At 41.6% G+C, this 24,257-nt stretch overlaps 1 protein-coding gene across 1 annotated transcript in view; it reads left to right on the top strand.

Annotated features, from left to right (window-relative positions):
- Positions 1-18,911, top strand: part of cnih3 (cornichon family AMPA receptor auxiliary protein 3) — a 163,961-nt gene extending 145,050 nt beyond the window's left edge. Inside the window, exons 5-6 of the mRNA XM_060916029.1 lie at positions 12,869-13,012; positions 18,777-18,911. Of these exons, the coding sequence (XP_060772012.1) occupies positions 12,869-13,012; positions 18,777-18,804 (172 nt within the window). The 3' untranslated portion in view covers positions 18,805-18,911. The remainder of the gene's footprint in view (positions 1-12,868; positions 13,013-18,776) is intronic.
- The last annotated feature ends 5,346 nt before the right edge of the window (positions 18,912-24,257 follow it).

Raw genomic sequence — 24,257 nt, 5'->3', positions numbered from 1 at the left:
ATGAAGGATAGATTATACTGAGTGACGCAGGACACTCAGACTAAAGAACAAGTCACGCAGCTGTTGATTCCAAAAAGCCGCCGGGAATTGGTATTCCAGGCGGCTCACTTTAATCCCATGGCTGGACACTTAGGGCAGGATAAAACACTAGCCCGAATAATGGCCCGGTTCTATTGGCTAGGGATTCGCGGCGATGTCCGTAGGTGGTGTACGGTGTGCCGCGAATGCCAGTTAGTAAATCCAGCGGCCATTCCAAAAGCGCCTTTGCGCCCTCTCCCATTAATCGAGACCCCATTCGAAAGAATTGGGATGGATCTCGTCGGGCCATTAGATCGGTCAACACGAGGGTACCGCTTTATATTAGTTCTGGTGGACTATGCAATGCGATACCCGGAAGCAGTGCCTCTTTGCAATATCTCAGCACGCAGTATTGTGGAGGTGCTCTTCCACGTTATCTCCCGAGTTGGAATCCCGAAAGAGATTCTGACTGATCAAGGCACCTCGTTTATGTCACGAACACTGAACGAACTTTATGAGTTATTAGGTATTAAGCCGATCCGCACCAGCGTTTATCACCCACAAACGGACGGTTTAGTCGAACGATTCAATCACACCCTCAAAAATATAATTAGGAAATTCGTAAGCAAGGATGCATGTAATTGGGATAAATGGCTCGAACCCTTGTTGTTTTCAGTGCGAGAGGTCCCCCAAGCCTCCATGGGGTTCTCCCCATTCAAATTGTTATATGGGCATAAGCCGTGCGGCATTTTAGACGTGCTGTGAGAAAATTGGGAGGAGGGACCTTCACCAAGTAAAAATGAAATTCAATACGTTATGGACCTGCGCACAAAACTCCACACACTCACACACCTAACCCAGGAGAATTTGCGGCAAACCCGCCTGTACGACAAGGGTACGCGCCTTAGGGAGTTCACACCAGGAGATAAAGTACTCGTACTGTTGCCCACATCGAGCTCCAAATTGGTCGCCAAGTGGCAAGGACCCTTTGAGGTCACACGGCGAGTCGGGGACGTCGACTACGAGGTGAGGCAAACGGACAGGGGTGGGGCACTACAGATTTACCACCTCAATCTGCTCAAACTCTGGAACGAGGAGGTCTCTGTGGTGTTGGTGTCGGTGGTTCCGGAGAAGGCGGAGCTGGGGCCGGAGGTTCAAAAGGGAGCATTGGCATCGCATAGCTCTCCAGTCCCCTGTGGAGACCACCTCTCCCCGACCCAACTCACGGAGGTTGCCCAGTTGCAGACCGAATTTTCGGACATGTTCTCGCCCCTGCCCGGCTGCACCAACCTCATAGAGCACCACATTGAGACGCCCCCGGGGGTGGTAGTGCGTAGCCGCCCTTACAGGCTACCCGAACACAAGAAAAAAGTGGTTTGGGAAGAACTCGAGGCCATGCTCGAAATGGGCATCGTCGAGGAGTCCCACAGCGACTGGAGCAGCCCGGTGGTCTTGGTACCCAAGGCTGACAGGTTGGTCCGGTTCTGTGTAGACTATAGAAAAGTCAATGCGGTGTCTAAATTCGATGCGTACCCAATGCCTCGTATTGATGAGTTGCTCGATCGACTAGGCACAGCTCGCTTTTATTCAACACTGGATTTGACAAAGGGTTATTGGCAGATCCCCTTGACTCCATTATCCCGAGAAAAAACGGCCTTTTCCACACCGTTCGGCTTACACCAGTTTGCCACACTTCCTTTTGGGCTGTTTGGGGCGCCTGCTACGTTTCAGCGGCTGATGGATAGGGTCCTCCACCCCCACACCACCTATGCGGCCGCGTACCTTGACGACATCATTATTTATAGTAATGACTGGCCGCGGCACCTACAACACCTGAGGGCCGTCCTTAGGTTGCTGAGGCGGGCGGGTCTCACTGCCAACCCGAAGAAGTGTGCGATTGGGCGGGTGGAAGTACGGTATCTGGGCTTCCACTTGGGCAACGGCCAGGTGCGTCCCCAAATTAACAAGACGGCAGCGATTGCGGCCTGCCCGAGGCCCAAGACCAAAAAGGGGGTGAGACAGTTCCTGGGGCTGGCTGGCTATTATCGTAAGTTTATACCTAATTATTCGGACGTCACCAGCCCGCTGACTGATCTCACTATAAAGGGGGCACCAGATCTGGTCCAGTGGACGGAGCAATGCCAGCGGGCTTTTTCTGAGGTAAAGGCTGCACTGTGTGGGGGGCCACTGTTACACTCCCCTGACTTTTCTCTCCCTTTTATATTGCAGACGGACGCGTCGGACAGAGGGCTGGGGGCTGTTTTGTCCCAGGAGGTGGAGGGGGAGGATCGCCCAGTGCTGTACATAAGTTGTAAGCTGTCAGTGTGTGAGGGGCGCTACAGCACCATAGAGAAGGAGTGCCTGGCCATCAAGTGGGCAGTCCTCGCCCTCCGTTACTACCTGCTGGGATGCCCTTTCACCCTCTGTTCGGACCATGCGCCCCTCCAGTGGCTCCACGACATGAAGGATGCCAACACGCGGATCACCCGTTGGTATCTGGCACTCCAACCCTTTAACTTCAAGGTGGTCCACAGGCCGGGGGCGCAGATGGTCGTGGTGGACTTCCTCTCCCATCAAGGGGGGGAGTCGGCTGCAGGCCGGACGGCTGCCCGGCCTGAGTCGGGCGGTGGGGGTATGTGGCAGTGGGGGCATGGTCAAGCGTCAGTCTATGACCGGAGGGCGGAGTCAGGGAAGGTAAGTGGCAGAATCAGTACACCTGAGGTGAATTAACCTGTTTGTGTGTCTTCTCAGCTACCACGCCCTATATAAGGAGAGAGAGAGAGCAGAGGAAGAGAGCTCTCCCGACCAGAACATGTGTGGCGTGTGTATGAGTAAACGTGTCGAAGCTGAAAAGCTGACAATAAAAGAGTTATTGAGAACTCAGTACTGACCTGCCGTGCTTCTGTGCTCCACCCACCTAGAACACTTGCTACACTGACATAAAAATACAGGTTTATGATTTTCTTAAAAGCAATCAGGAAGAAAAACAAATGGCTAGGCAATAATTGGCATAAACTAGACGGGGCTAAACAGGCAAATGATGAGCTGATTATGGCCATAGCAACAAGGTAAATAATGCAATGTTATGTTAATGGGCCTAAAGCTGTAATTTTTCTTTAAAAGAAAAACTGGCATTGTTCATGTACATACAAGTTGAGCGTTACAGCCATGAGCAGTAGGGATTCCAACTTTTTTGGAGTTGGGGTTGTATATATTTTACATGCCTGAACTAACAGTTGCTACTGTACATACATTCACACAAGAAATAAAACCAGTTTTTCATGAACATGAAACAGCATATGCAATGAAAATATCAATAATTACTGTCAGCCATGTAAATTTGAATGAGTTATCCATTACAATGTCCACCCTGCACTTTAAAAATATAATAAACTTTATATGCAATAGGGCAAATAAAGAGTATCCCTTTCATCTTATAATAGATAATACTAGCTATGACTAGTCCAGCAGTTTGTATTAATTCTATAAGGTATATCCTGTAAAATATAGGTCTGTTCTATGGCACATCTTAGCATAATGAAAAATTAGCATCATTATACCTCCAAACCTATGGGTATGTGGGCTTGTGGTAAGCCTCATGGATTAACGACCATGCCTTGCATAGTTGTGGTAGACTGAGCTCCTTAGCTGCAGTAAAAGAAATCAATCTAGGAGAAGGAAAACTCCAAAACTGATGCCCTCTTCCAACATGCCCTATTATGGAAGAGTATGGCTGATGAAACTAACATGAAATATGTCCAATAATATAGACTCAGATCAAAGGGGGCCACGTCTGGACCCTTGGCAAGCGACCAGGAGGGCACATCAGCAGCCCTGGACTAGTGTGACAGTTGCGACCAGGGGTTCACTTCAGCAGCCTCGGACTGAAACGCGACATGTGATCAGAGGAAAAACAAAACATAAAAGGATATTCAACATCTGCACATATAACCCAAGAACAATAAATTATCTTAACTCACATTCTCTAGAAAATTTGCTTCATGAAGTCAAGGAAGTGAACTGGGATATCATTGGTTTCTCGGAAACAAAAGTGAAAGAATCAAAAATTGAGATACATGAGGATACTGGGGCGGCACGGTGGTGTAGTGGTTAGCGCTGTCGCCTCACAGCAAGAAGGTCCTGGGTTCGAGCCCCGGGGCCGGCGAGGGCCTTTCTGTGTGGAGTTTGCATGTTCTCCCCGTGTCCGCATGGGTTTCCTCCGGGTGCTCCGGTTTCCCCCCACAGTCCAAAGACATGCAGGTTAGGTTAACTGGTGACTCTAAATTGACCGTAGGTGTGAATGTGAGTGTGAATGGTTGTCTGTGTCTATGTGTCAGCCCTGTGATGACCTGGCGACTTGTCCAGGGTGTACCCCGCCTTTCGCCCGTAGTCAGCTGGGATAGGCTCCAGCTTGCCTGCGACCCTGTAGAAGGATAAAGCGGCTAGAGATAATGAGATGAATGAGATGAGGATACTGGCCACAAACTCTTCTTTTCAAGCAATGAAACTTCCAGATCAAATGGTGTTGGCTTTCTTGTTAACAAAACATGCTTACCACTTATTGAAAGCTATGAATCAATTTCTGGTAGACTAGTGGTTCTAAGCCTAAAAGGCAAGTTCTCAAAACTTGTCTTCATACAATGCTACTTTCCTACCTTAGCACACTCTGAGGAAGAAGTTCTTGAACTTTATGACAGCATTCACGCCATAGTTGATGATATTCCCTTTGGAGATCACCTTTTCATAATGGGTGACTGCAACAGTAAACTTGGCAACTTACATAACACATATCCATTTGCAATAGGCAAACATACTATTAGCAATGCAAATTCACGCAGTGAACTACTTGCAAACTTCTGCACCAGAAATCACCTTGTTGTAACAAACACTATGTTTCAAAAGAAAAGCCTACATACTTGGACCTCACCTGATGGAAATACACAAAACCAGATCGACTTTATATTAACAAGAAAATCATCAGTTCACTAGCAACTTCTCAAGAGCACTACACTGAACGTTCCAGACATTTCAGATCACCGCATGGTTAGAACAAAAATCAGAATAAGCTTTTCCTGGCCAAAGAAACAAAATACTAAACCAAAATATGATCGAAAACAATTAAAGAACCCTGACATCTCACAACAATTCCAACTTGAACTCCAAAATCATTTTTCCTGCCGGGAAAACATCACAGACACAGAAATACTCTTTGAAACTATCTCCAAGGGAAGAATCTGCATCAAAAATCCTACCCAAAATCAACCAACACCAGTCTATATGGATGTCTGATGAAACAAAACAAGTGATCAGAAGCGAACACAAGATAAGGAAAGAAAAAGGACCAAAATCTGCTCAATATAAAATTGCAAAAGCAGAATCAAAAAAGCTAATCAAAAAAGACAAGATCAAACAAATTCAGGATGTCATTGAAAAACTAAGTTCTTTTCCACCTCACAAACAATACCATGCTGCCCTCAAAAAGCTCAAAACAAAACCTAAAAATATCAGCTGGGGAATCAAGGACCAAAATGGCAACCTTCTAACCAGTAAAGATGAAATACTTGAAAGATGGGCAAATTTCTATGAAGAACTTTATGCAGATTACTCCAATGCTTTTTCAGTTGATGACTTTTCAGAAGATGAAATTCCTGCAATCTTGAAAAATGAAGTTGAAGCTGCCATAAATGCTATGAAAGACGGAAAAAGCCCTGGTCTTGATAAAATCTACTCTGAACACTTGAAAGTTGGTGGCAAACCACTAATGAAAGCTATCTTATACCTCTTCAACCAAATATTAACCACAGGAAAGGTACCACAAGCATTTAATGAAGCTCTCATAGTTGTCCTTTACAAAAGAACAGTCATCTTGAATGCGGTAACTATTGTCCAGTAAGCTTGTTAAGCCATATATACAAAGTATTTATTACTATCATTGCAACAAGAATTTAAAAAATGACGTGTATGTACGGTATCCTTCCCCCTACTCAAGCTACTTACCAACCTGGCAGAGGAACCAAAGAACAGATCTTTGCTCTTGAACAAATAATCGAGAAATCCATAGAATTCAACAAGCCAGTAATATATATATATATATATATACACACAACCCCGATTCCAAAAAAGTTGAGACAAAGTACAAATTGTAAATAAAAACGGAATGCAATAATTTACAAATCTCAAAAACTGATATTGTATTCACATTACAACATAGACAACATATCAAATGTCAAAAGTGAGACATTTTGAAATTTCATGCCAAATATTGGCTCATTTGAAATTTCATGACAGCAACACATCTCAAAAAAGTTGGGACAGGGGCAATAAGAGGCTGGAAAAGTTAAAGGTACAAAAAAGGAACAGCTGGAGGACCAAATTGCAACTCATTAGGTCAATTGGCAATAGGTCATTAACATGACTGGATATAAAAAGAGCATCTTGGAGTGGCAGCGGCTCTCAGAAGTAAAGATGGGAAGAGGATCACCAATCCCCCTAATTCTGCGCCGACAAATAGTGGAGCAATATCAGAAAGGAGTTCGACAGTGTAAAATTGCAAAGAGTTTGAACATATCATCATCTACAGTGCATAATATCATCAAAAGATTCAGAGAATCTGGAAGAATCTCTGTGCGTAAGGGTCAAGGCCGGAAAACCATACTGGGTGCCCGTGATCTTCGGGCCCTTAGACGGCACTGCATCACATACAGGCATGCTTCTGGATTGGAAATCACAAAATGGGCTCAGGAATATTTCCAGAGAACATTATCTGTGAACACAATTCACCGTGCCATCCGCCGTTGCCAGCTAAAACTCTATAGTTCAAAGAAGAAGCCGTATCTAAACATGATCCAGAAGCGCAGACGTCTTCTCTGGGCCAAGGCTCATTTAAAATGGACTGTGGCAAAGTGGAAAACTGTTCTGTGGTCAGACGAATCAAAATTTGAAGTTCTTTATGGAAATCAGGGACGCCGTGTCATTCGGACTAAAGAGGAGAAGGACGACCCAAGTTATCAGCGCTCAGTTCAGAAGCCTGCATCTCTGATGGTATGGGATTGCATTAGTGCGTGTGGCATGGGCAGCTTACACATCTGGAAAGACACCATCAATGCTGAAAGGTATATCCAGGTTCTAGAGCAACATATGCTCCCATCCAGACGACGTCTCTTTCAGGGAAGACCTTGCATTTTCCAACATGACAATGCCAAACCACATACTGCATCAATTACAGCATCATGGCTGCGTAGAAGAAGGGTCCGGGTACTGAACTGGCCAGCCTGCAGTCCAGATCTTTCACCCATAGAAAACATTTGGCGCATCATAAAACGGAAGATATGACAAAAAAGACCTAAGACAGTTGAGCAACTAGAATCCTACATTAGACAAGAATGGGTTAACATTCCTATCCCTAAACTTGAGCAACTTGTCTCCTCAGTCCCCAGACGTTTAGAGACTGTTGTAAAGAGAAAAGGGGATGTCTCACAGTGGTAAACATGGCCTTGTCCCAACTTTTTTGAGATGTGTTGTTGTCATGAAATTTAAAATCACCCAATTTTTCTCTTTAAATGATACATTTTCTCAGTTTAAACATTTGATATGTCATCTATGTTCTATTCTGAATAAAATATGGAATTTTGAAACTTCCACATCACTGCATTCTGTTTTTATTTACAATTTGTACTTTGTCCCAAGTTTTTTGGAATCGGGGTTGTGTATATACAGTCGGAGGAAAATGTTTGTACACCCTTTGGAATTTTTTACATTTCTGCCTAAATTGGTCATAAAACATCGCCTGAACTCTCCAGCAATCTTAAGAATGAACAAACAGTGTCTGCTTGAACTAAAACCACCCAAACATTTGCGTTTTATCATATTTTTATTGATCATAAGATGGAATTATTCACAGGATAGGGAGGCATAAGTAAGTACACCCTTTGATTTAGTAGCTGGTTGACCCTCCTCTGGCTGCAATAACTTAATAACTTCAACCAGACGTTTCCTGTAGTTGCAGACTAGACGGGCACAACGATCAGTTGAAATCTTGCACCATTCCTCTTTGCAAAACTGTTGCAATTCAGCAAGAGTCCTGGGATGCCTGGAATGGATGGCTTTCTTGAGGTCATGCCACAACATCTCGATTGGATTGAGGTCAGGGCTTTGACTGGGCCATTCCAGAATGTGAATTTTGTTCTTCTGAAACCATTCTAATGTCGACCTGCTTCTGTGTTTAGGGTCATTGTCCTGTTGCAGGACCCATCCTCTCTTGAGTTTCAACTTTTTGACAGATTGCCTCAGGTTTTTCTGCAAAATATCTTGATATACTTGAGAATTCATTTTCCCATTGATTATAGCCAGTTGTCCAGGCCCAGAGGCAGCAAAGCACCCCCACACCATGATGCTACTGCCGCCATACTTGACGGTGGGGATGAGGTTTTGCTGATGGTGTGCTGTACCGACTTTCCTCCACACATGATGTGGTGTGTTCCCCCCAAACAATTCAACTTTGGTTTCATCAGACCACAATATGTTTTTCCAGGGGCGCTGAGGAGCATCCTAATGCTTTTTCGCGAACTCCAAACGAGCAGAAATGTTCTTTCTGGACAGCAATGGCTTCCTCCGTGGCCTTCTCCCATGAATCCCATTCTTGTTCAGTGTCTTTCTTATAGTAGATGTGTCCACAGAGATGTCTGCATGTTTCAGTGATTTCCTCAAGTCTTCAGCGGACACTCTTGGATTCTTTTTTACCTCATTGATGATCACTCGCAGTGCCTTTGGAGTGATCTTCGCAGGGCGGCCACTCCTTGGCAGAGTAACAACCATTCCAAATTGTCTCCATTTATACACAATTTTTCTAATTGTAGACACATGAACACCAAGGGTCTTAGAGATGGTTTTGTAACCCTTTTTAGCTTTATACAAATCAATTATTTTGTGTCTTAAGTCTTCAGACAGCTCCTTTGAGCAAGGCATGATGCACAGAACATGCCTCTCATCAAAACACACCTTTTAACTGGTTTTCCAGTGGGGTGGGTAGCTTACGACACACCTCAGTGATTGGACATCAGGTTGGCTCACACCTGAGTCAAATTGTTTAATCAAATAATTAGTCTAATTAGCTCTTGGATGAGCCTTAGCTAAGGGTGTACTTACTTATGCCTCCCTATCCTGTCAATATTTCCATCTTATGGCCAATAAAAATATGATAACATGTAATTGTTTGAGTGGTTTTAGTTCAAGCAGACACTGTTTGTTCATTCTTAAGATTGCTGGAGAGTTCAGGCGATGTTTTATGACCAATTTAGACAGAAATGTAAAAAATTCCAAAGGGTGTACAAACATTTTCCTCCAACTGTATATCTCATCTTATTATCTCTAGCCGCTTTATCCTTCTACAGGGTTGCAGGCAAGCTGGAGCCCATCCCAGCTGACTACGGGCGAAAGGCGGGGTACACCCTGGACAAGTCGCCAGGTCATCACAGGGCTGACACATAGACACAGACAACCATTCACACCTACGGTCAATTTAGAGTCACCAGTTAACCTAACCTGCATGTCTTTGGACTGTGGGGGAAACCGGAGCACCCGGAGGAAACCCATGCGGACACGGGGAGAACATGCAAACTCCACACAGAAAGGCCCTCGCCGGCCCCGGGGCTCGAACCCAGGACCTTCTTGCTGTGAGGCGACAGCGCTAACCACTACACCACCATGCCACCCATATATATATATATATATGCTTCATAGACTTCTCCAAAGTGTTCAATAGTGTGAAGCTTCCCTGTCTATGGAAAATTCTTGAAAGTACCAGAATCAACAAGAGATACATAAACCTACTAAAACGCACCTACGATAATTCAAAATTCGTCAAGACTGATGTTGACACCTCCAGATCTGTCAATATCTTTAAAAGAGTGAAACAAGGAGATGTACTCTCAGCTATATTCTTTTGCATTGTAATTGCTGCCATACTCTCTAAAACTGAAGATGAATGTCAATCTGGATTCTCAATTGGCGGTCACCTCCTCTCCAATCTCAGCTACACTGATGATATTTCTGGAATAAATGAATCCTGTCAGGACTTACAATCTTTTGTTAACTCTCTTGCTAAACATGGTGCAGAAGCTGTACTTTCTATCAACATATCAGAAACAGACTGCATGACAACAGACAAATCTAATCCAGACCTCAACGTTACAATATACGGCAAACCAATAAAGCAAGTTTCTGAATTCATCTGCCTTGGACACAAACTCTCTTCAAAAAGCGACGGAATGATAGCTGTGAACCATAGAATCGGACTTGGTTGGGCTACTTTTGATAAGAACAAAATTGCACTAACTTCAAAACGGATCCCATACCACATAAAATCAAACATCTACAACACCTATGTTCTTTCTGTAGTTTTATATGGACTAGAATGTGTCAACTGGACTTCTGCTGCACTACAGAAACTGGAAGCCTTTCAAAATCGTGTAATGCACCTACAGTGGTGCTTGAAAGTTTGTGAACCCTTTAGAATTTTCTAGATTTCTGCATAAATATGACCTAAAACAACATCAGATTTTCACACAAGTCCTGAAAGTTGATAAAGAGAACCCAGTTAAACAAATGAGACAAAAATATTATACTTGGTCATTTATTTATTGAGGAAAATGATCCAATATTATACATCTGTGAGTGGCAAAAGTATGTGAACCTCTAGGATTAGCAGTTAATTTGAAGGTGAAATGAGAGTCAGGTGTTTTCAATCGATTGGATGACAATCAGGTGTGAGTGGGCACCCTGTTTTATTTGAAGAACAGGGATCTATCAAAGTCTGATCTTCACAACACATGTTTGTGGAAGTGTATCATGGCACGAACAAAGGAGATTTCTGAGGACCTCCAAAAAAGCATTGTTGATGCTCATGAGGTTGGAAAAGTTTACAAAACCATCTCTAAAGAGTTTGGACCCAACCAATCCACAGTCAGACAGATTGTGTACAAATGGAAGAAATTCAAGACCATTGTTCCCCTCCCCAGGAGTGGTCGGCCAACAAAGATCACTCCAAGAGCAAGGCGTGTGATAGTCGGCGAGGTCACAAAGAACCCCAGGGTAACTTCTAAGCAACTGAAGGCCTCTCTCACATTGGCTAATGTTAATGTTCATGAGTCCACCATCAGGAGAACACTGAACAACAATGGTGTGCATGGCAGGGTTGCAAGGAGAAAGCCACTGCTCTCCAAAGAGAACATTGCTGCTTGTCTGCAGTTTGCTAAAGATTACGTGAACAAGCCAGAAGGCTATTGGAAAAATGTTTAGTGGACGGATGAGACCAAAATAGAACTTTTTGGTTTAAATGAGAAGCATTATGTTTGGAGAAAGGAAAACACTGCATTCCAGCATAAAAACCTTATCCCATCCGTGAAACATGGTGTTGGTAGTATCATGATTTGGGCCTGTTTTTCTGCATCTGGGCCAGGATGACTTGCCATAATTGATGGAACAATGAATTCTGAATTATACCAGCAAATTCTAAAGGAAAATGTCAGGACATCTGTCCATGAACTGAATCTCAAGAGAAGGTGGGTCATGGAGCAAGACAATGACCCTATGCACACAAGTCATTCTACCAAAGAATGGTTAAAGAAGAATAAAGTTATTGTTTTGGAATGGCCAAGTCAAAGTCCTGACCTTAATCTAATCGAAATGTTGTGGAAGGACCTGAAGCGAGCAGTTCATGTGAGGAAACCCACCAACATCCCAGAGTTGAAGCTGTTCTGTACGGAGGAATGGGCTAAAATTCCTCCAAGCCGGTGTGCAGGACTGATCAACAGTTACCGGAAACGTTTAGTTGCGGTTATTGCTGCACAAGGGGGTCACACCAGATACTGAAAGCAAAGGTTCACATACTTTTGCCACTCACAGATATGTAATATTGGATCATTTTCCTCAATAAATAAATGACCAAGTATAATATTTTTGTCTCATTTTTTTAACTGGATTCTCTTTATCTACTTTTAGGACTTGTGTGAAAATCTGATGTTGTTTTTGGTCATATTTATGCAGAAACATAGAAAATTCTAAAGGGTTCACAAACTTTCAAGCACCACTGTATGACTAACACCAAACTCTCAGACCATGTCAAAATTGAAGATCTTAGACAAATAACCCAATTGCCACCAATCACCTCTGTCATCAAAAGTAAAATATTCAAACTGTTTAGCCACATAAAACAAATGGATTGTGGTGTCAGCAAGATCTGTTTGGAAGGCATGATTAATGGAAAGAGAAACAGGGGTCAGCTACCTAAGAGATGGAGAGATAACATCACAACATGGACAGGTCTTGATATAAATTCCCTGAACGCTCTTGCCAAAGATCGAGATCTATGGAAGCAACTATCTCAAGCTAGTGCGCATTCTGCCGCAGACAGAGATGGCAGTTAATGATGATGATGACCCCCAAATCATCTGGTTTTGATGGTTGTCTAACAGTGAAAACCCGTTCCAACCTGTATGTGATAAATGCATGAACGTGATTGTCAAACATTTTCAAAATGTTATAGTACCCCATATAAACACACATTTTTTTTTCAAAATCACTGTGCTATAGAACACATAAATTGTAAGACACAGTTGTTATGTCACATTCACTTTGCTCTGACAATGACTCCAGCTGGGAACCACCAGGAGATTCAATATGGTTCAAACCCTGATTACAATTTGTACATCTACAAGCTCATACTGAGTGCATTGAGGAAACTCTACTCTCTAAAAGTTGTGATTGGAGTATTACCCAGCAAGAGCCTATAACAAGAGGGAAATGATGTAATGTTGGTGACTACTCATGCTGTGTTCTTCCCCATTTTCGGCAGGTACTTTCACAGTCCCACAGACACCAAGGAGCTGCTTTATGACCCAGCAAGCGTCATGAATGATGATACGCTTAAGTTCTGTCAGAAAGAAGCTTGGTGTAAGATGTCCTTCTTCGTACTTTCCTTCTTCTATTATCTCTACTGGTGGGTGTCTACAGTACCATTAACACTGCCACTAAAACCCTAGGACTTTCTCAACAGAAGTCTAAACAATTTAATTGCATACCTATACCTGCTGCTGAAAAAAGTGATTATTGTACCTTCTTCACAGTTAACTATCTCTGTTAATGTGTGCATTTGAAATAGTAGAAGCCACCTATAAATAAATTGCAAGTGGCTACTATTATTCTTTAACAAAATTTAATCTAAAGCAAAAGAGAACCAAAAATATTATCAATAAAGCTGTGGGTAAGACATACTGTACCTAAGGCACTAAGTTCATGATCATGACACATACTTAAAAAAAATAATAAAGCAGACAACTTCTACATGTGATTGAACTGATATTAGTGCCATGCAGTATCAAAATTTGGTTGGAAGAAAGTGAAAACTAGTGGAGATATTATTTTTTAAAGATTATTAAGATTCTTCTTTTGGATAAAAGAGGATTTATGTTTATTAATTTGATTACTGCAAAACATTCAGCAACAACTATTTACATGATTACACATTGCAAATTATCCTAAGGGTTTCTTGGATGTTCAATACAAACTTTCAACACAATCCAGTGAATAATGAGCAATTGGTGAGGCTTAGAATACATATGCAAAGAATCGCAAAAATGGTGAGGGTCCCATGAATTTAATGGAAGGAAGTCTCACATGATTTTTTTCCCCCAAGAAAGATAGCTTAAAAAAGAGCTTCTTCCTTTTAAACGCCAAATGCAGGCATATGATTAGATTTCATGGTAGCCTTTTTCAACTACAAACATGAAAACATAATATTTTGCAGTCTATAGGATAACCACTAAAACACTACAGAAGCTATATTTAAAGTTTGCTCTTGAAATGACACAAATGGCAGATTTTCACTTTATGGGTTTATCATTGCAACTGAATTCTCATGGGTGAGAACTTACAGCTATACAGTGTCTTGTAAAAGTATTCATCCCCCTTGGTGTTTGTCCTGCTTTGTCACATTACAATCTGGAATTAAAATGGATTTTTAGGGGGTTAGCACCATTTGATTTACACAACATGCCTATCACTTTAAAGATGAAAATTGTTGATTTATTGTGACACAAACAATAATTAAGATGGAAAAAAAACCCTGAAATCTGGAGTGTGCATAGGTATTCACCCCCTCAAAGTCAATACTTTGTAGACCTACCTTTTGCTGCAATTACAGCTGCAAGTCTCCTGGGAACATGTCTCTATTAGCTTAGCACATCTAGCCACTGGGATTTTTGTCAATTCCTCAAGGCAAAACTGCTCCAACTCCTTCAGGTTATATGGGTTGCATTGTTGTACAGCAATCTTCAAGTTATGCCACAGATTCTCAATTGGATTGAGGTCTGGGCTTTGACTAGGCCAGGGCTTTTCAAAGTGTGGGGCACGCCCCCCCTGGGGGGCGCCAGAGTTCTTCAGGGGGGGCGCAACGTGAGAGACAAAATGGATCGATTTTTAGTACCTAAAGCTACAGTGAGTGAGGAGACAAAGTCTGGGCCAAGCAAAAAAAACGGAGCCTCCAGGATGTTGCGATTTGCAACTTCAGCGCAAATTCAACCAATCCCCGTGAATTCAGGGCGGTGTTGCAATTATATCCAATCACCGCAACGTTCCCGCAAATTTGACCAATCATTGACGTCGACAAACTACCTTCCGTCTTACTTCCGTGTGTTCAAGAGAAGCAGCATGCGTGCAGTGTTGCCAGATTGGGAAGTTTCAAGTGCATTTTGGCGGGTTTTGAACATATTTTGGACTGCAAAACGTCAGCAGTATCTGGCAACACTGAAAGTGTGTTATGTTTACAGTGAAGGACTGTGTGCACTTAATTTTTTTTTTTACTTAATACAAGAAATTAATGGATGCCAACATTTTTGCCAAAATGGTATTTTATTTTCCATTGTTTAGGCAGCTTCAGCATCATACTGTGAGATTCTGTTCAAATTGTTTTCTTTCTTCTATGAAGCCTGAGCCATTTATTTAATTAGTTTATAATTATTGTTTAATTTAGTCTTCAGGAGAGACTGACTGTACACAGTACTAGTATTAATAGTTTTTTTCTTATATGAAAGCTGAGGCATTTATATTATATTTGAAGGTAACTTCATGTTGTGCTGTGAGGTTCTCTGCACTTTAACTTTAGAACCAACAGGTGCATTTGGATAAGTAAAGCCTATTTTTCTGCATTTTTGTAGTCCTAGTAATCTTTTATATTGGTAAAGTTGTTTATAGGACCATTTCTCAGTATCTTTGTTTTTTTAATCAATAGTTTTTCAGTAATAACTTAATATTTAACATATCACTCAATTTTAATCACAAAAAGAGAAAATCGCAACAATTTCTCGCAACTTTCACTTCCTCCCGCAATGTAATCACAACAAAAACCTAAAAAACACCGCAACTTTCATCGCAATTTTTTTTGGAAAACCCCCGCAACATCAGACATTTTAGCCGCAACAATCACAAAAAAGGCCCGCGAAATCCTGGGGGACTGGAAAAAGAAGGAAGTATGACCACGATTATTTACGGTAAAGTTTGGATTTTCATGGACTGGATCTGAAGATGCTCCACTGCCACAGTGTGTTGTCTGCCAAGAGGTGCTAGCTAACAATGCTATGAGATGTTTAAAATGTGTAAAACAAGATGTTTTAAAAAGCACAGATGTTTAAAATGTGAAAAAGAAAAAAATAATGTGTACAACAACCATTTTTTAAAAATACGAATGGAACATTAAGTATAGCAACAACAAAAATTGTAAGGGGGGGGGGGGGGGGGGGCGCGGTTGTTTATTTGCTCTCCGAGAGGGGGCTGACTCTCCCACACTTTGAAAACCCTTGGACTAGGCCATTCCAAGCCATTTAAATGTTTCCCTTTAAACCACTCCAGTGTAGCTTTAGCAGTATATTTAGGGTCATTGTCTTGCTGAAACATGAACCTTCATCCCAGTCTCAAACCTCTGGCTGACTCAAACAGGTTTTCCTCCAGAATTGCCCTGTATTTAGTGCCATCAATCTTTCCTTCTGTCCTGACCAGCTTTCCTGTCCCTGCAGATGAAAAATATCCCTACAGCACAATGTTGCCACCACCATCCTTCACTGTAGGAATGGTGTTCTCTGGGTGTTGGGTTTGCACCACACATGGCATTTCCCATGATGGTCAAACAGATAAATTTTAGTCTCATTTGACCAGAGAATTGTTTTCCATGTGTTTGGGGAGTCTGCCACATGCTGTTGGGCAAACTTCAAATGTGTTTTCTTAAGCAATGACTTTTTTCTGGCCACTCTTTCATCAAGCCCTGCTCTGTGGAGTGTACGTCTTAAAGTGGTCCTTTGGACAGATACTCCCATCTCTGCTGTGGATCTTTGCAGCTCCTTCAGTGTTATCTTTGGTGTCTTTGTTGCATCTCTGATTAATGCCCTCCTTGATCGGTCTGTGAGTTTTGGTGGGCAGCTGTCTCTTGTCAGGTTTGTAGTGGTGACACATTTTTTCCATTTTGCTATAATGGATTTAATGGTGCTCCGTGGGATAGTCAAAGTTTGAGATATTTTTATAACCCAACCCTGATCCATACTTCTTCACAACTTTGTGTCTGACCTGTTTAGAGTGCTCCTTGGGTTTCATGTTGCTTGCTTAGTAGTGTTTGCAGAGTCAGGATCTTTCCAGAACACGTTGATTTATACAGACATCATGTGACAGATCATGTGACACTTTGATTGCACACAGGTGGATCTTAATCAACTAATTATGTGACTTATGAATGAATTGGTTGGACCAGCTCTTATTTAGGGGTTTCATACAAAAGGGGGTGAATACCTATGCACACTCTAGATTTCTGTTTTTTCATCTTAATTATTGTTTGTGTCACAATAAAACAAGAATTTGCACCTTTAAAGTGGTAGGCATGTTATGTAAATCAAATGGTGCTAAACTCCCCAAAATCCATTTTATTTCCAGCTTGTAATACAACAAAACAGGACAAACACCAGGCGGCACGGTGGTGTAGTGGTTAGCACTGTCGCCTCACAGCAAGAAGGTCCTGGGTTCGAGCCCCGGGGCCGACAAGGGCCTTTCTGTGTGGAGTTTGCATGTTCTCCCTGCGTCCGCGTGGGTTTCCTCCGGGTGCTCCGGTTTCCCCCACAGTCCAAAGACATGCAGGTTAGGTTAACTGGTGACTCTAAATTGACCGTGAGTGTGAATGGTTGTCTGTGTCTATGTGTCAGCCCTGTGATGACCTGGCGACTTGTCCAGGGTGTACCCCGCCTTTCGCCCGTAGTCAGCTGGGATAGGCTCCAGCTTGCCTGCGACCCTGTAGAAGGATAAAGCGGCTAGAGATAATGAGATAAGATGAGGACAAACACCAAGGGGGATGAATACTTTTGCAAGACACTGTACATACACAAAGATGAGATTCTTTGTAAAACTTTATGTATGACACATCTGTTTTGCTACATGGTACATGTGGTTGTAGCCCTGTGTCTGAGAGGTTTATGTAGCTAATCTACTTCAATTGTGAAAACAATTTCTAGATTTAATTTCCAAGTTTTCATTTTATTTATTGAGGCTAAATAATTATTTAATGACCGCTATCAGTGCAACTGTTGTACATGAAAATCTCAGGAGATCAGCAGTTTCTGAAATACTCCAACCAGCCCATCTGGCACCAAAAACCATGGAACCTGTTAATGTTCACATTAAACATCAGAAAAGGGAAAAGGTGATCTCAGTGACTGACATTTTTTCCTCATTCAAATGTTTGATGTGAGCATTAACTGACACTCCTGACCTGTATCTGCATGACTTTATGCATTGCACTGCTGACGCACGATTAGCTAATTGGATAACTGTATAAATGAGCAGGTGTACAGGTGTTCCTAATAAAATGGACAGTGAGTGTATATCTAATCCACTTACCCACCCCAAACCTGCATAGTTATTTTTAACATTTACAGTTGTTTAAAGGACAGTTTGGATCTTGTATTATTTCTGTAGATATTTTCCATACAAGATTAATCTATATGGCTAAATGTTTGTGGACAGCTGACCAATCACTCCCATATGTGCTGTTGCATCTCATTCCAGATTTATTCCCACTTTGCTCTTATAATAAGCTCCACTCTCTGGGAAGGCTTTCCACTAGATTTTGGGGGCGTGGCTGTGGTGATTTGTGTTCATTCAGCCACAAGAGCATTAGTGAGATCAGGCACTGGTGTGGTGAGGAGGTTCATCCATTTCCAGTTCATCCCAAAGGTGTTCAATGGGGTTGAGCTCAGTCAGGGCTCTGTGCAGGATGCTTGAGTTCTTCCACTCCAACATTAACACACCATGTCTTCATGGAGCTTGCTTTGTGCAAAGGGGCATTGTCATGCTGGAACAAGTTTGGGCCTCTTAGTTACACTGAAGGGAACTTATGAAGCTACAGCATACAGAGACATTCTATACAATTGTGTGCTTCCATATATTGGTTTGGATTTTTTTTTTACAGTATAGATGGAATACACACTGTAATGTTGTTGCTGATTGACTATAACTGTCTTCAGCCTGTTTTACTTTATGGTCTAAATTGTTTAGTAATCACTGACTCTTGCATTGGCATAAATAATATTGCACTGATCATTTGAGACATTATTATTATTATTATTATTATTATTATTATTATTATTATACCTTTTCTTTTTAATGTGTTCTTCAAAATCATGTTTATATGCATGAGCTGAATTTAATAATTTTTCGTTCTTGTCTTCCAGTATGATCTACAATTTGGTGACCTCATAACAGAAGTCTTGGCACAGAGGAAAATATTGGGATATCAGAGACTGTTTTATCAAACTTGTAGCATTAAACTAATCACTGGATCTTAAACGAGAACCTTATATAGTGCTCAGCGTAAATGAGTACACCCCCTTTGAAAAGTAACATTTTAAACAATATCTCAATGAACACAATTTCCAAAATGTTGACAAGACAAAGTTTAATATAATATCTGTTTAACTTATAACGTGAAAGTCTCATCTCATCTCATTATCTCTAGCCGCTTTATCCTGTTCTACAGGGTCGCAGGCAAGCTGGAGCCTATCCCAGCTGACTACAGGCGAAAGGCGGGGTACACCCTGGACAAGTCGCCAGGTCATCACAGGGCTGACAATAACATGAAAGTAAGGTTAATAATATAACTTAGATTACACATTTTTTCAGTTTTACTCAAATTTGGGTGGTGCAAAAATGAGTACATCCCACAACAAAAACTACTACATCTTGTACTTTGTATGGCCTCCATGATTTTTAATGACAGCACCAAGTATTCTAGGCATGGAATGAACAAGTTGGCGACATTTTGCAACATCACTCTTTTTCCATTCTTCAACAATGACCTCTTTTAGTGACTGGATGCTGGATGGAGAGTGATGCTCAACTTGTCTCTTCAGAATTCCCCATAGGTGTTCGATTGGGTTCAGATCAGGAGACATACTTGGCCACTGAATCATGTTCACCCTGTTCTTCTTCAGAAATCCAACAGTGGCCTTAGATGTGTGTTTAGTCATGTTGGAAAAGTGCATGACAACCAAGGGCACGGAGTGATGGTAGCATCTTCTCTTTCAGTATAGAGCAATACATCTGTGAATTCATGATGCCATCAGTGAAATGCAACTCCCCGGCACCAGCAGCACTCATGCAGCCCCAAATAAGGATGCTGCCACCACCATGTTTCACTGTAGGCACCCTGCATTTTTCTTTGTATTCCTCACCTTTGCAACGCCATACAGTTCTGAAGCCATCAGTTCCAAAAACATTTATCTTGGTCTCATCACTCCAGAGTAAAGAGTCCCAGTAGTTTTCATCTTTGTCAGCATGGGCCCTGGCAAACTCTAGGCAGGCTTTTTTGTGCCTGGGCTTTAGGAGAGGCTTCTTTCGTGGATGGCATCCATGCTTGCCATTCCTCTGCAGTGTACACCGTATTGTGTCACGGGAAATAGTCACCCCAGTTTGGCTTTCTACTTCTTTAGATAACTGCAGTGAACTTGCATGCCGATTTTCTTCAACCCTTCTCATCAGAAGACGCTCCTGTCGAGGTGTTAACTTCCGTGGATGACCTGGACATCTCTGTGAGATGGTCGCAGTTCCATCTTTCTTAAATTTTTGTAGCACTTTTGCTACAGTATTCTGACTGATAAGTAAAGCTTTGCTGATCTTCTTGTAGCCTTCACCTTTGTGGTGTAAAGAAGTTATTTTCTTTGGGGAATTCTGAAGAGACAAGTTGAGCATCACTCTCCATCCAGCATCCAGTCACTAAAAGAGGTCATTGTTGAAGAATGGAAAAAGATTGATGTTGCAAAATGTTGCCAACTTGTTCATTCCATGCCTAGAAAACTTGGTGCTGTCACTAAAAATCATGGAGGCCATACAAAGTGCGAGATGTAGTAGTTTTTGTTGTGGGGTGTACTCATTTTTGCACCACCCTAATTTGAGTAAAACTGAAAAAATTGTGTAATCTAAGTTATATTATTAACCTTACTTTCACGTTATACTGTAAGTTAAACAGATGTTATATTAAACTTTGTCTTGTCAACATTTTGGAAACTGTTTGTATTCATTGAGACATTGTTTAAAATGTTACTTTTCAAAGGGGGTGTACTCATTTACGCTGATATATATATATATATATATATATATATATATATATATATATATATATATATATATATATATATACAGTATATATATTTGTTTTGCATCTGAAGAAATAATGGATTTGAAGAAATAATACCTATGAATCTATCAATTTCTGGAAAGTCTATGGGCTGTACAACATGAGGCACTTGGTACAGTACATTTAGCACATGTAATTAACATTGCACAGACTGCCTCAGCTCTAGCACATGTCCTTCAGCATATCCAACTAACTATGTGATCTATACAGGTGTTATGGGAAATTATGGCAACCCTAAGCAAATGGTGGATTTTTACCAGGCTAGTGTGTTTATACAGTGTAAAGACAAAAAAGAGTTTTAATATGAAATGCGTGTTTAATTTTTTGTGTATATCAGAAAATCTGTGTAATACTGGTTTTTTTTTTTGCTGTTGTTAGTTGTTTTAAAAGGATAAATGTGAAATGATCTATATTTACATATGATACTGAGAATACATTATTAATATATTATTTATGCATTATTATTATTTATATACAATACAGAGAATACAGAATTACACTCAAGTCTTCCTGTAATTAGTAGGCTATGTGTCAAGCTATAGTCCATTCAAGCAATATGACATTTGAGCCAAAACAATTTACTCTCACATGCATGAAACTGTGACCATTTTTTTTCTCTGCCAGAACATGTTTCACACATAATGCCATGGCAAAGAAAAGGTGCTGATGGCAATTTTTGTTTGCACCGAGCACTTCCAAATGTTTAAAAATGTTTAAGTTTTTAGAAAAGTGTTGATGAGGGGCATTAAGACTTTATCATCACCCAGCTAATCAGGTCCCGGCTCAGGGAGCAAGAGAAAAGAACAGATGTGTAGGGCAGACTGCCAGTGAAAAAATGTGTCTTTAATGAGTGAATGTTGAAATGTTACTAGCAATAAGACATTTGTTAGTTTTGGGATGCTGGTATCAAGATCCCACTTTAACTGCAACTGTATACAGTAGCTTAATGTCTCTTCTTCCATAGTTAGACAAAATGCTGAGAAATAAATCTAATCTTTATTAATAATAATATTAAAAACCTAATCTAGATAACCATCTAAGGTAGCTGGTACCAGTTAGGAGGAGTTAGTTTGTAACATTATGGTTACAGTGTGCATTTTGCATTTATTTTTCTTTGTGTCATCACAAAAATCTCCAAGTATCAATTTTTCCATTCAGAAAAAGCTTAGGTGAAATAAATCTGAAATCTGAATGATTGGAACACCACTGTTTGCTTGCAATTTAAAACAAACAAATAAATAAATAAATAAATAATCATTGTTCATTATTGCAAGGTTGGAATATCAGATGCTTTTTGCCATAAGAGCAGCAAAGCATAGAAATTAATTTGGTACTTAATTATGCCACTTTAGATATAAATTGAATGTTTATAAAAAACAGAATAAATGGAGAATCTCCAACAACACTTCCAGCAGTATTATCTGAAAATACCCATTCATTAATTATTTAATTAAATGATTAGTTAACTAGATAGATATGAAGGGTTTTTTTGTTGGTTTAAGTTTGTTTATCTATCCATACATTATTTTTATAAATGTCACCACACTTTTTGTCCTGCTCCTTGCAGCTTCCTTAATCAAAGAACTGACAGTCAAACCTCTGAACAAGAAGCAATAGTGTTTGGTTCTTCTTGTAAGTTTTCAGACACGAGTTATAACCACAAAGATTATTGAAAACATGACAAACTAGAAGGGCACATGTTAGAGTGCATATCTCTGCCAAGCAAAACATTATTTCTAATCTCAATCAAATCACTTGAACCGAGAATAATACTAAAGCTGTACACCAAATTTCAACAAAATCCATTCACTACTTTTTGAGTTACATTGGGAACAGTAAAAAAAAAAAAGAAAATTCCTGGATCTGCATACATATCTGGATCCTGAATCCGCATATATATCCAGATTTGCAGCAAAATCTAATAAATTGTTCCTTGGCGTATGGCTCATGGCTCACCTTTCCTCTAAATATCTTCAAAATCTGTTCAATACTTTTTGAGGTATGTTGGGAACAGACAAACAAACACACACTCAAATGGAGGTGAAAATATAACCTCCTCCAACAAAGCTGGCAGAGGGAAACATTTGTTTTACCACTTACCAATTTTTTTTCATGAAAAGGAGATCCGCTCCTGAGCTTGCGGATCTTCCACGTCAGCTCCGATCCGGATCCAGGACGGGAATTCCATCCTGCCTGCTTCCCCATTCAGCGAGCACTCACCTGCATTCACTTCCTGATTACCACCGCTGCCTTTTTAAACGCCGTTCTCAGCCACAGATACTGCCAGAACATCTCGTATGTAGACTCTAGCTGTTTTTTGCCTCGCAAGTTTTTTTCATGTTTTTTCCTTCAAGTGTTTTTCATGTGTTTGCCTGCCTTGTTTTTCAAGTCAAGTTTCACGTTTTCTTTTTATACCTGAATTAGTTTTGTTATTGTTTCTTAATCAAGTTTTGTTTACATTTTTGCCATGCCTTTTTCTGGATTAAACCCATTACGCTTCTTGGATTACTGTCTGTGTGTGTGTTCTGCTTTTGGGACCTAGTTCACCACACCTCCAGCAAACCTAACAGTACATTCTGGCCAGCATGGATCCAGCAGAATTTGCCCATCTGAGAACGGCTGTCCAACAACAAGAGACTCTCCTCAGGACCCATCAACAAGACCTACAAGTCAATCAGAACCTTGCCACCTTGTCCAACTCACTCAACCTCCTCACCATGCAGCATTATCAAGCCATGCCTACCCCTGCCCAGCCGTCTCCAGCTCCTGCCACCGCCTTTCTCCGCAAGCCGAGACTCCCAGCGCCTCAACCCTACGATGGAGAACCAGGTACTTGCAGATCTTTCTTGTCTCAATGCTCATTAATCCTAGAGCTGCAACCTCTGGCCTTCCCCACAGAATGCTCCCGGATAGCATATACCATCACGATCCTCACCGGCAAGGCCAGGGAGTGGGGAACAGCGGTCTGGGATGCCAATACACATTTCTCCTCCAACTTCAAAGATTTCTCCGAGGACATGAGGCAAACTTTCGAGTGCTCTTTGTCCAGCCAGGAGGCGGCTAGAGAACTCATGGAGCTACGGCAGGGGTCCTGGTCTGCCTCAGACTATGCCATCGAGTTCCGGATGTTGGCGGCATCGTGCGGTTGGAACGAGACCGCCCAGGTTGACGCATTCCTGCACGGCTTGTCCGACACCATTAAGGACAAGCTGGTATCGCGGGAACTGCCATCGGACCTTTCCAGCCTCATGGACTTCACCAACCGTATCAACGCCCGTATCCAGCAACAGAGGAGAGAGAAGACTCGCCCCAGTTTCACCTCCTCTCCATCTCCCGCCTCATCCATCAAACCCATGCAAGTAGACCGGGTTCAGGTGTCAGCTGAAGAACGACAGTGCCGGCGGAGCACAGGGGCCTGCTTCTACTGCAGTCAGCTGGTATACATCTGTCGAGCCTGCCCGTTAAAAGGACAAGCCCACCTGTGAATCAAGGGGCCCTGGTGGGCAACACTCGAAACCAG

This window comes from Neoarius graeffei, chromosome 3 (assembly GCF_027579695.1).
Source record: "Neoarius graeffei isolate fNeoGra1 chromosome 3, fNeoGra1.pri, whole genome shotgun sequence".
Taxonomy (NCBI): Eukaryota; Metazoa; Chordata; class Actinopteri; order Siluriformes; family Ariidae; genus Neoarius; species Neoarius graeffei.
This window is presented reverse-complemented; position numbering and strand designations above follow the sequence as displayed.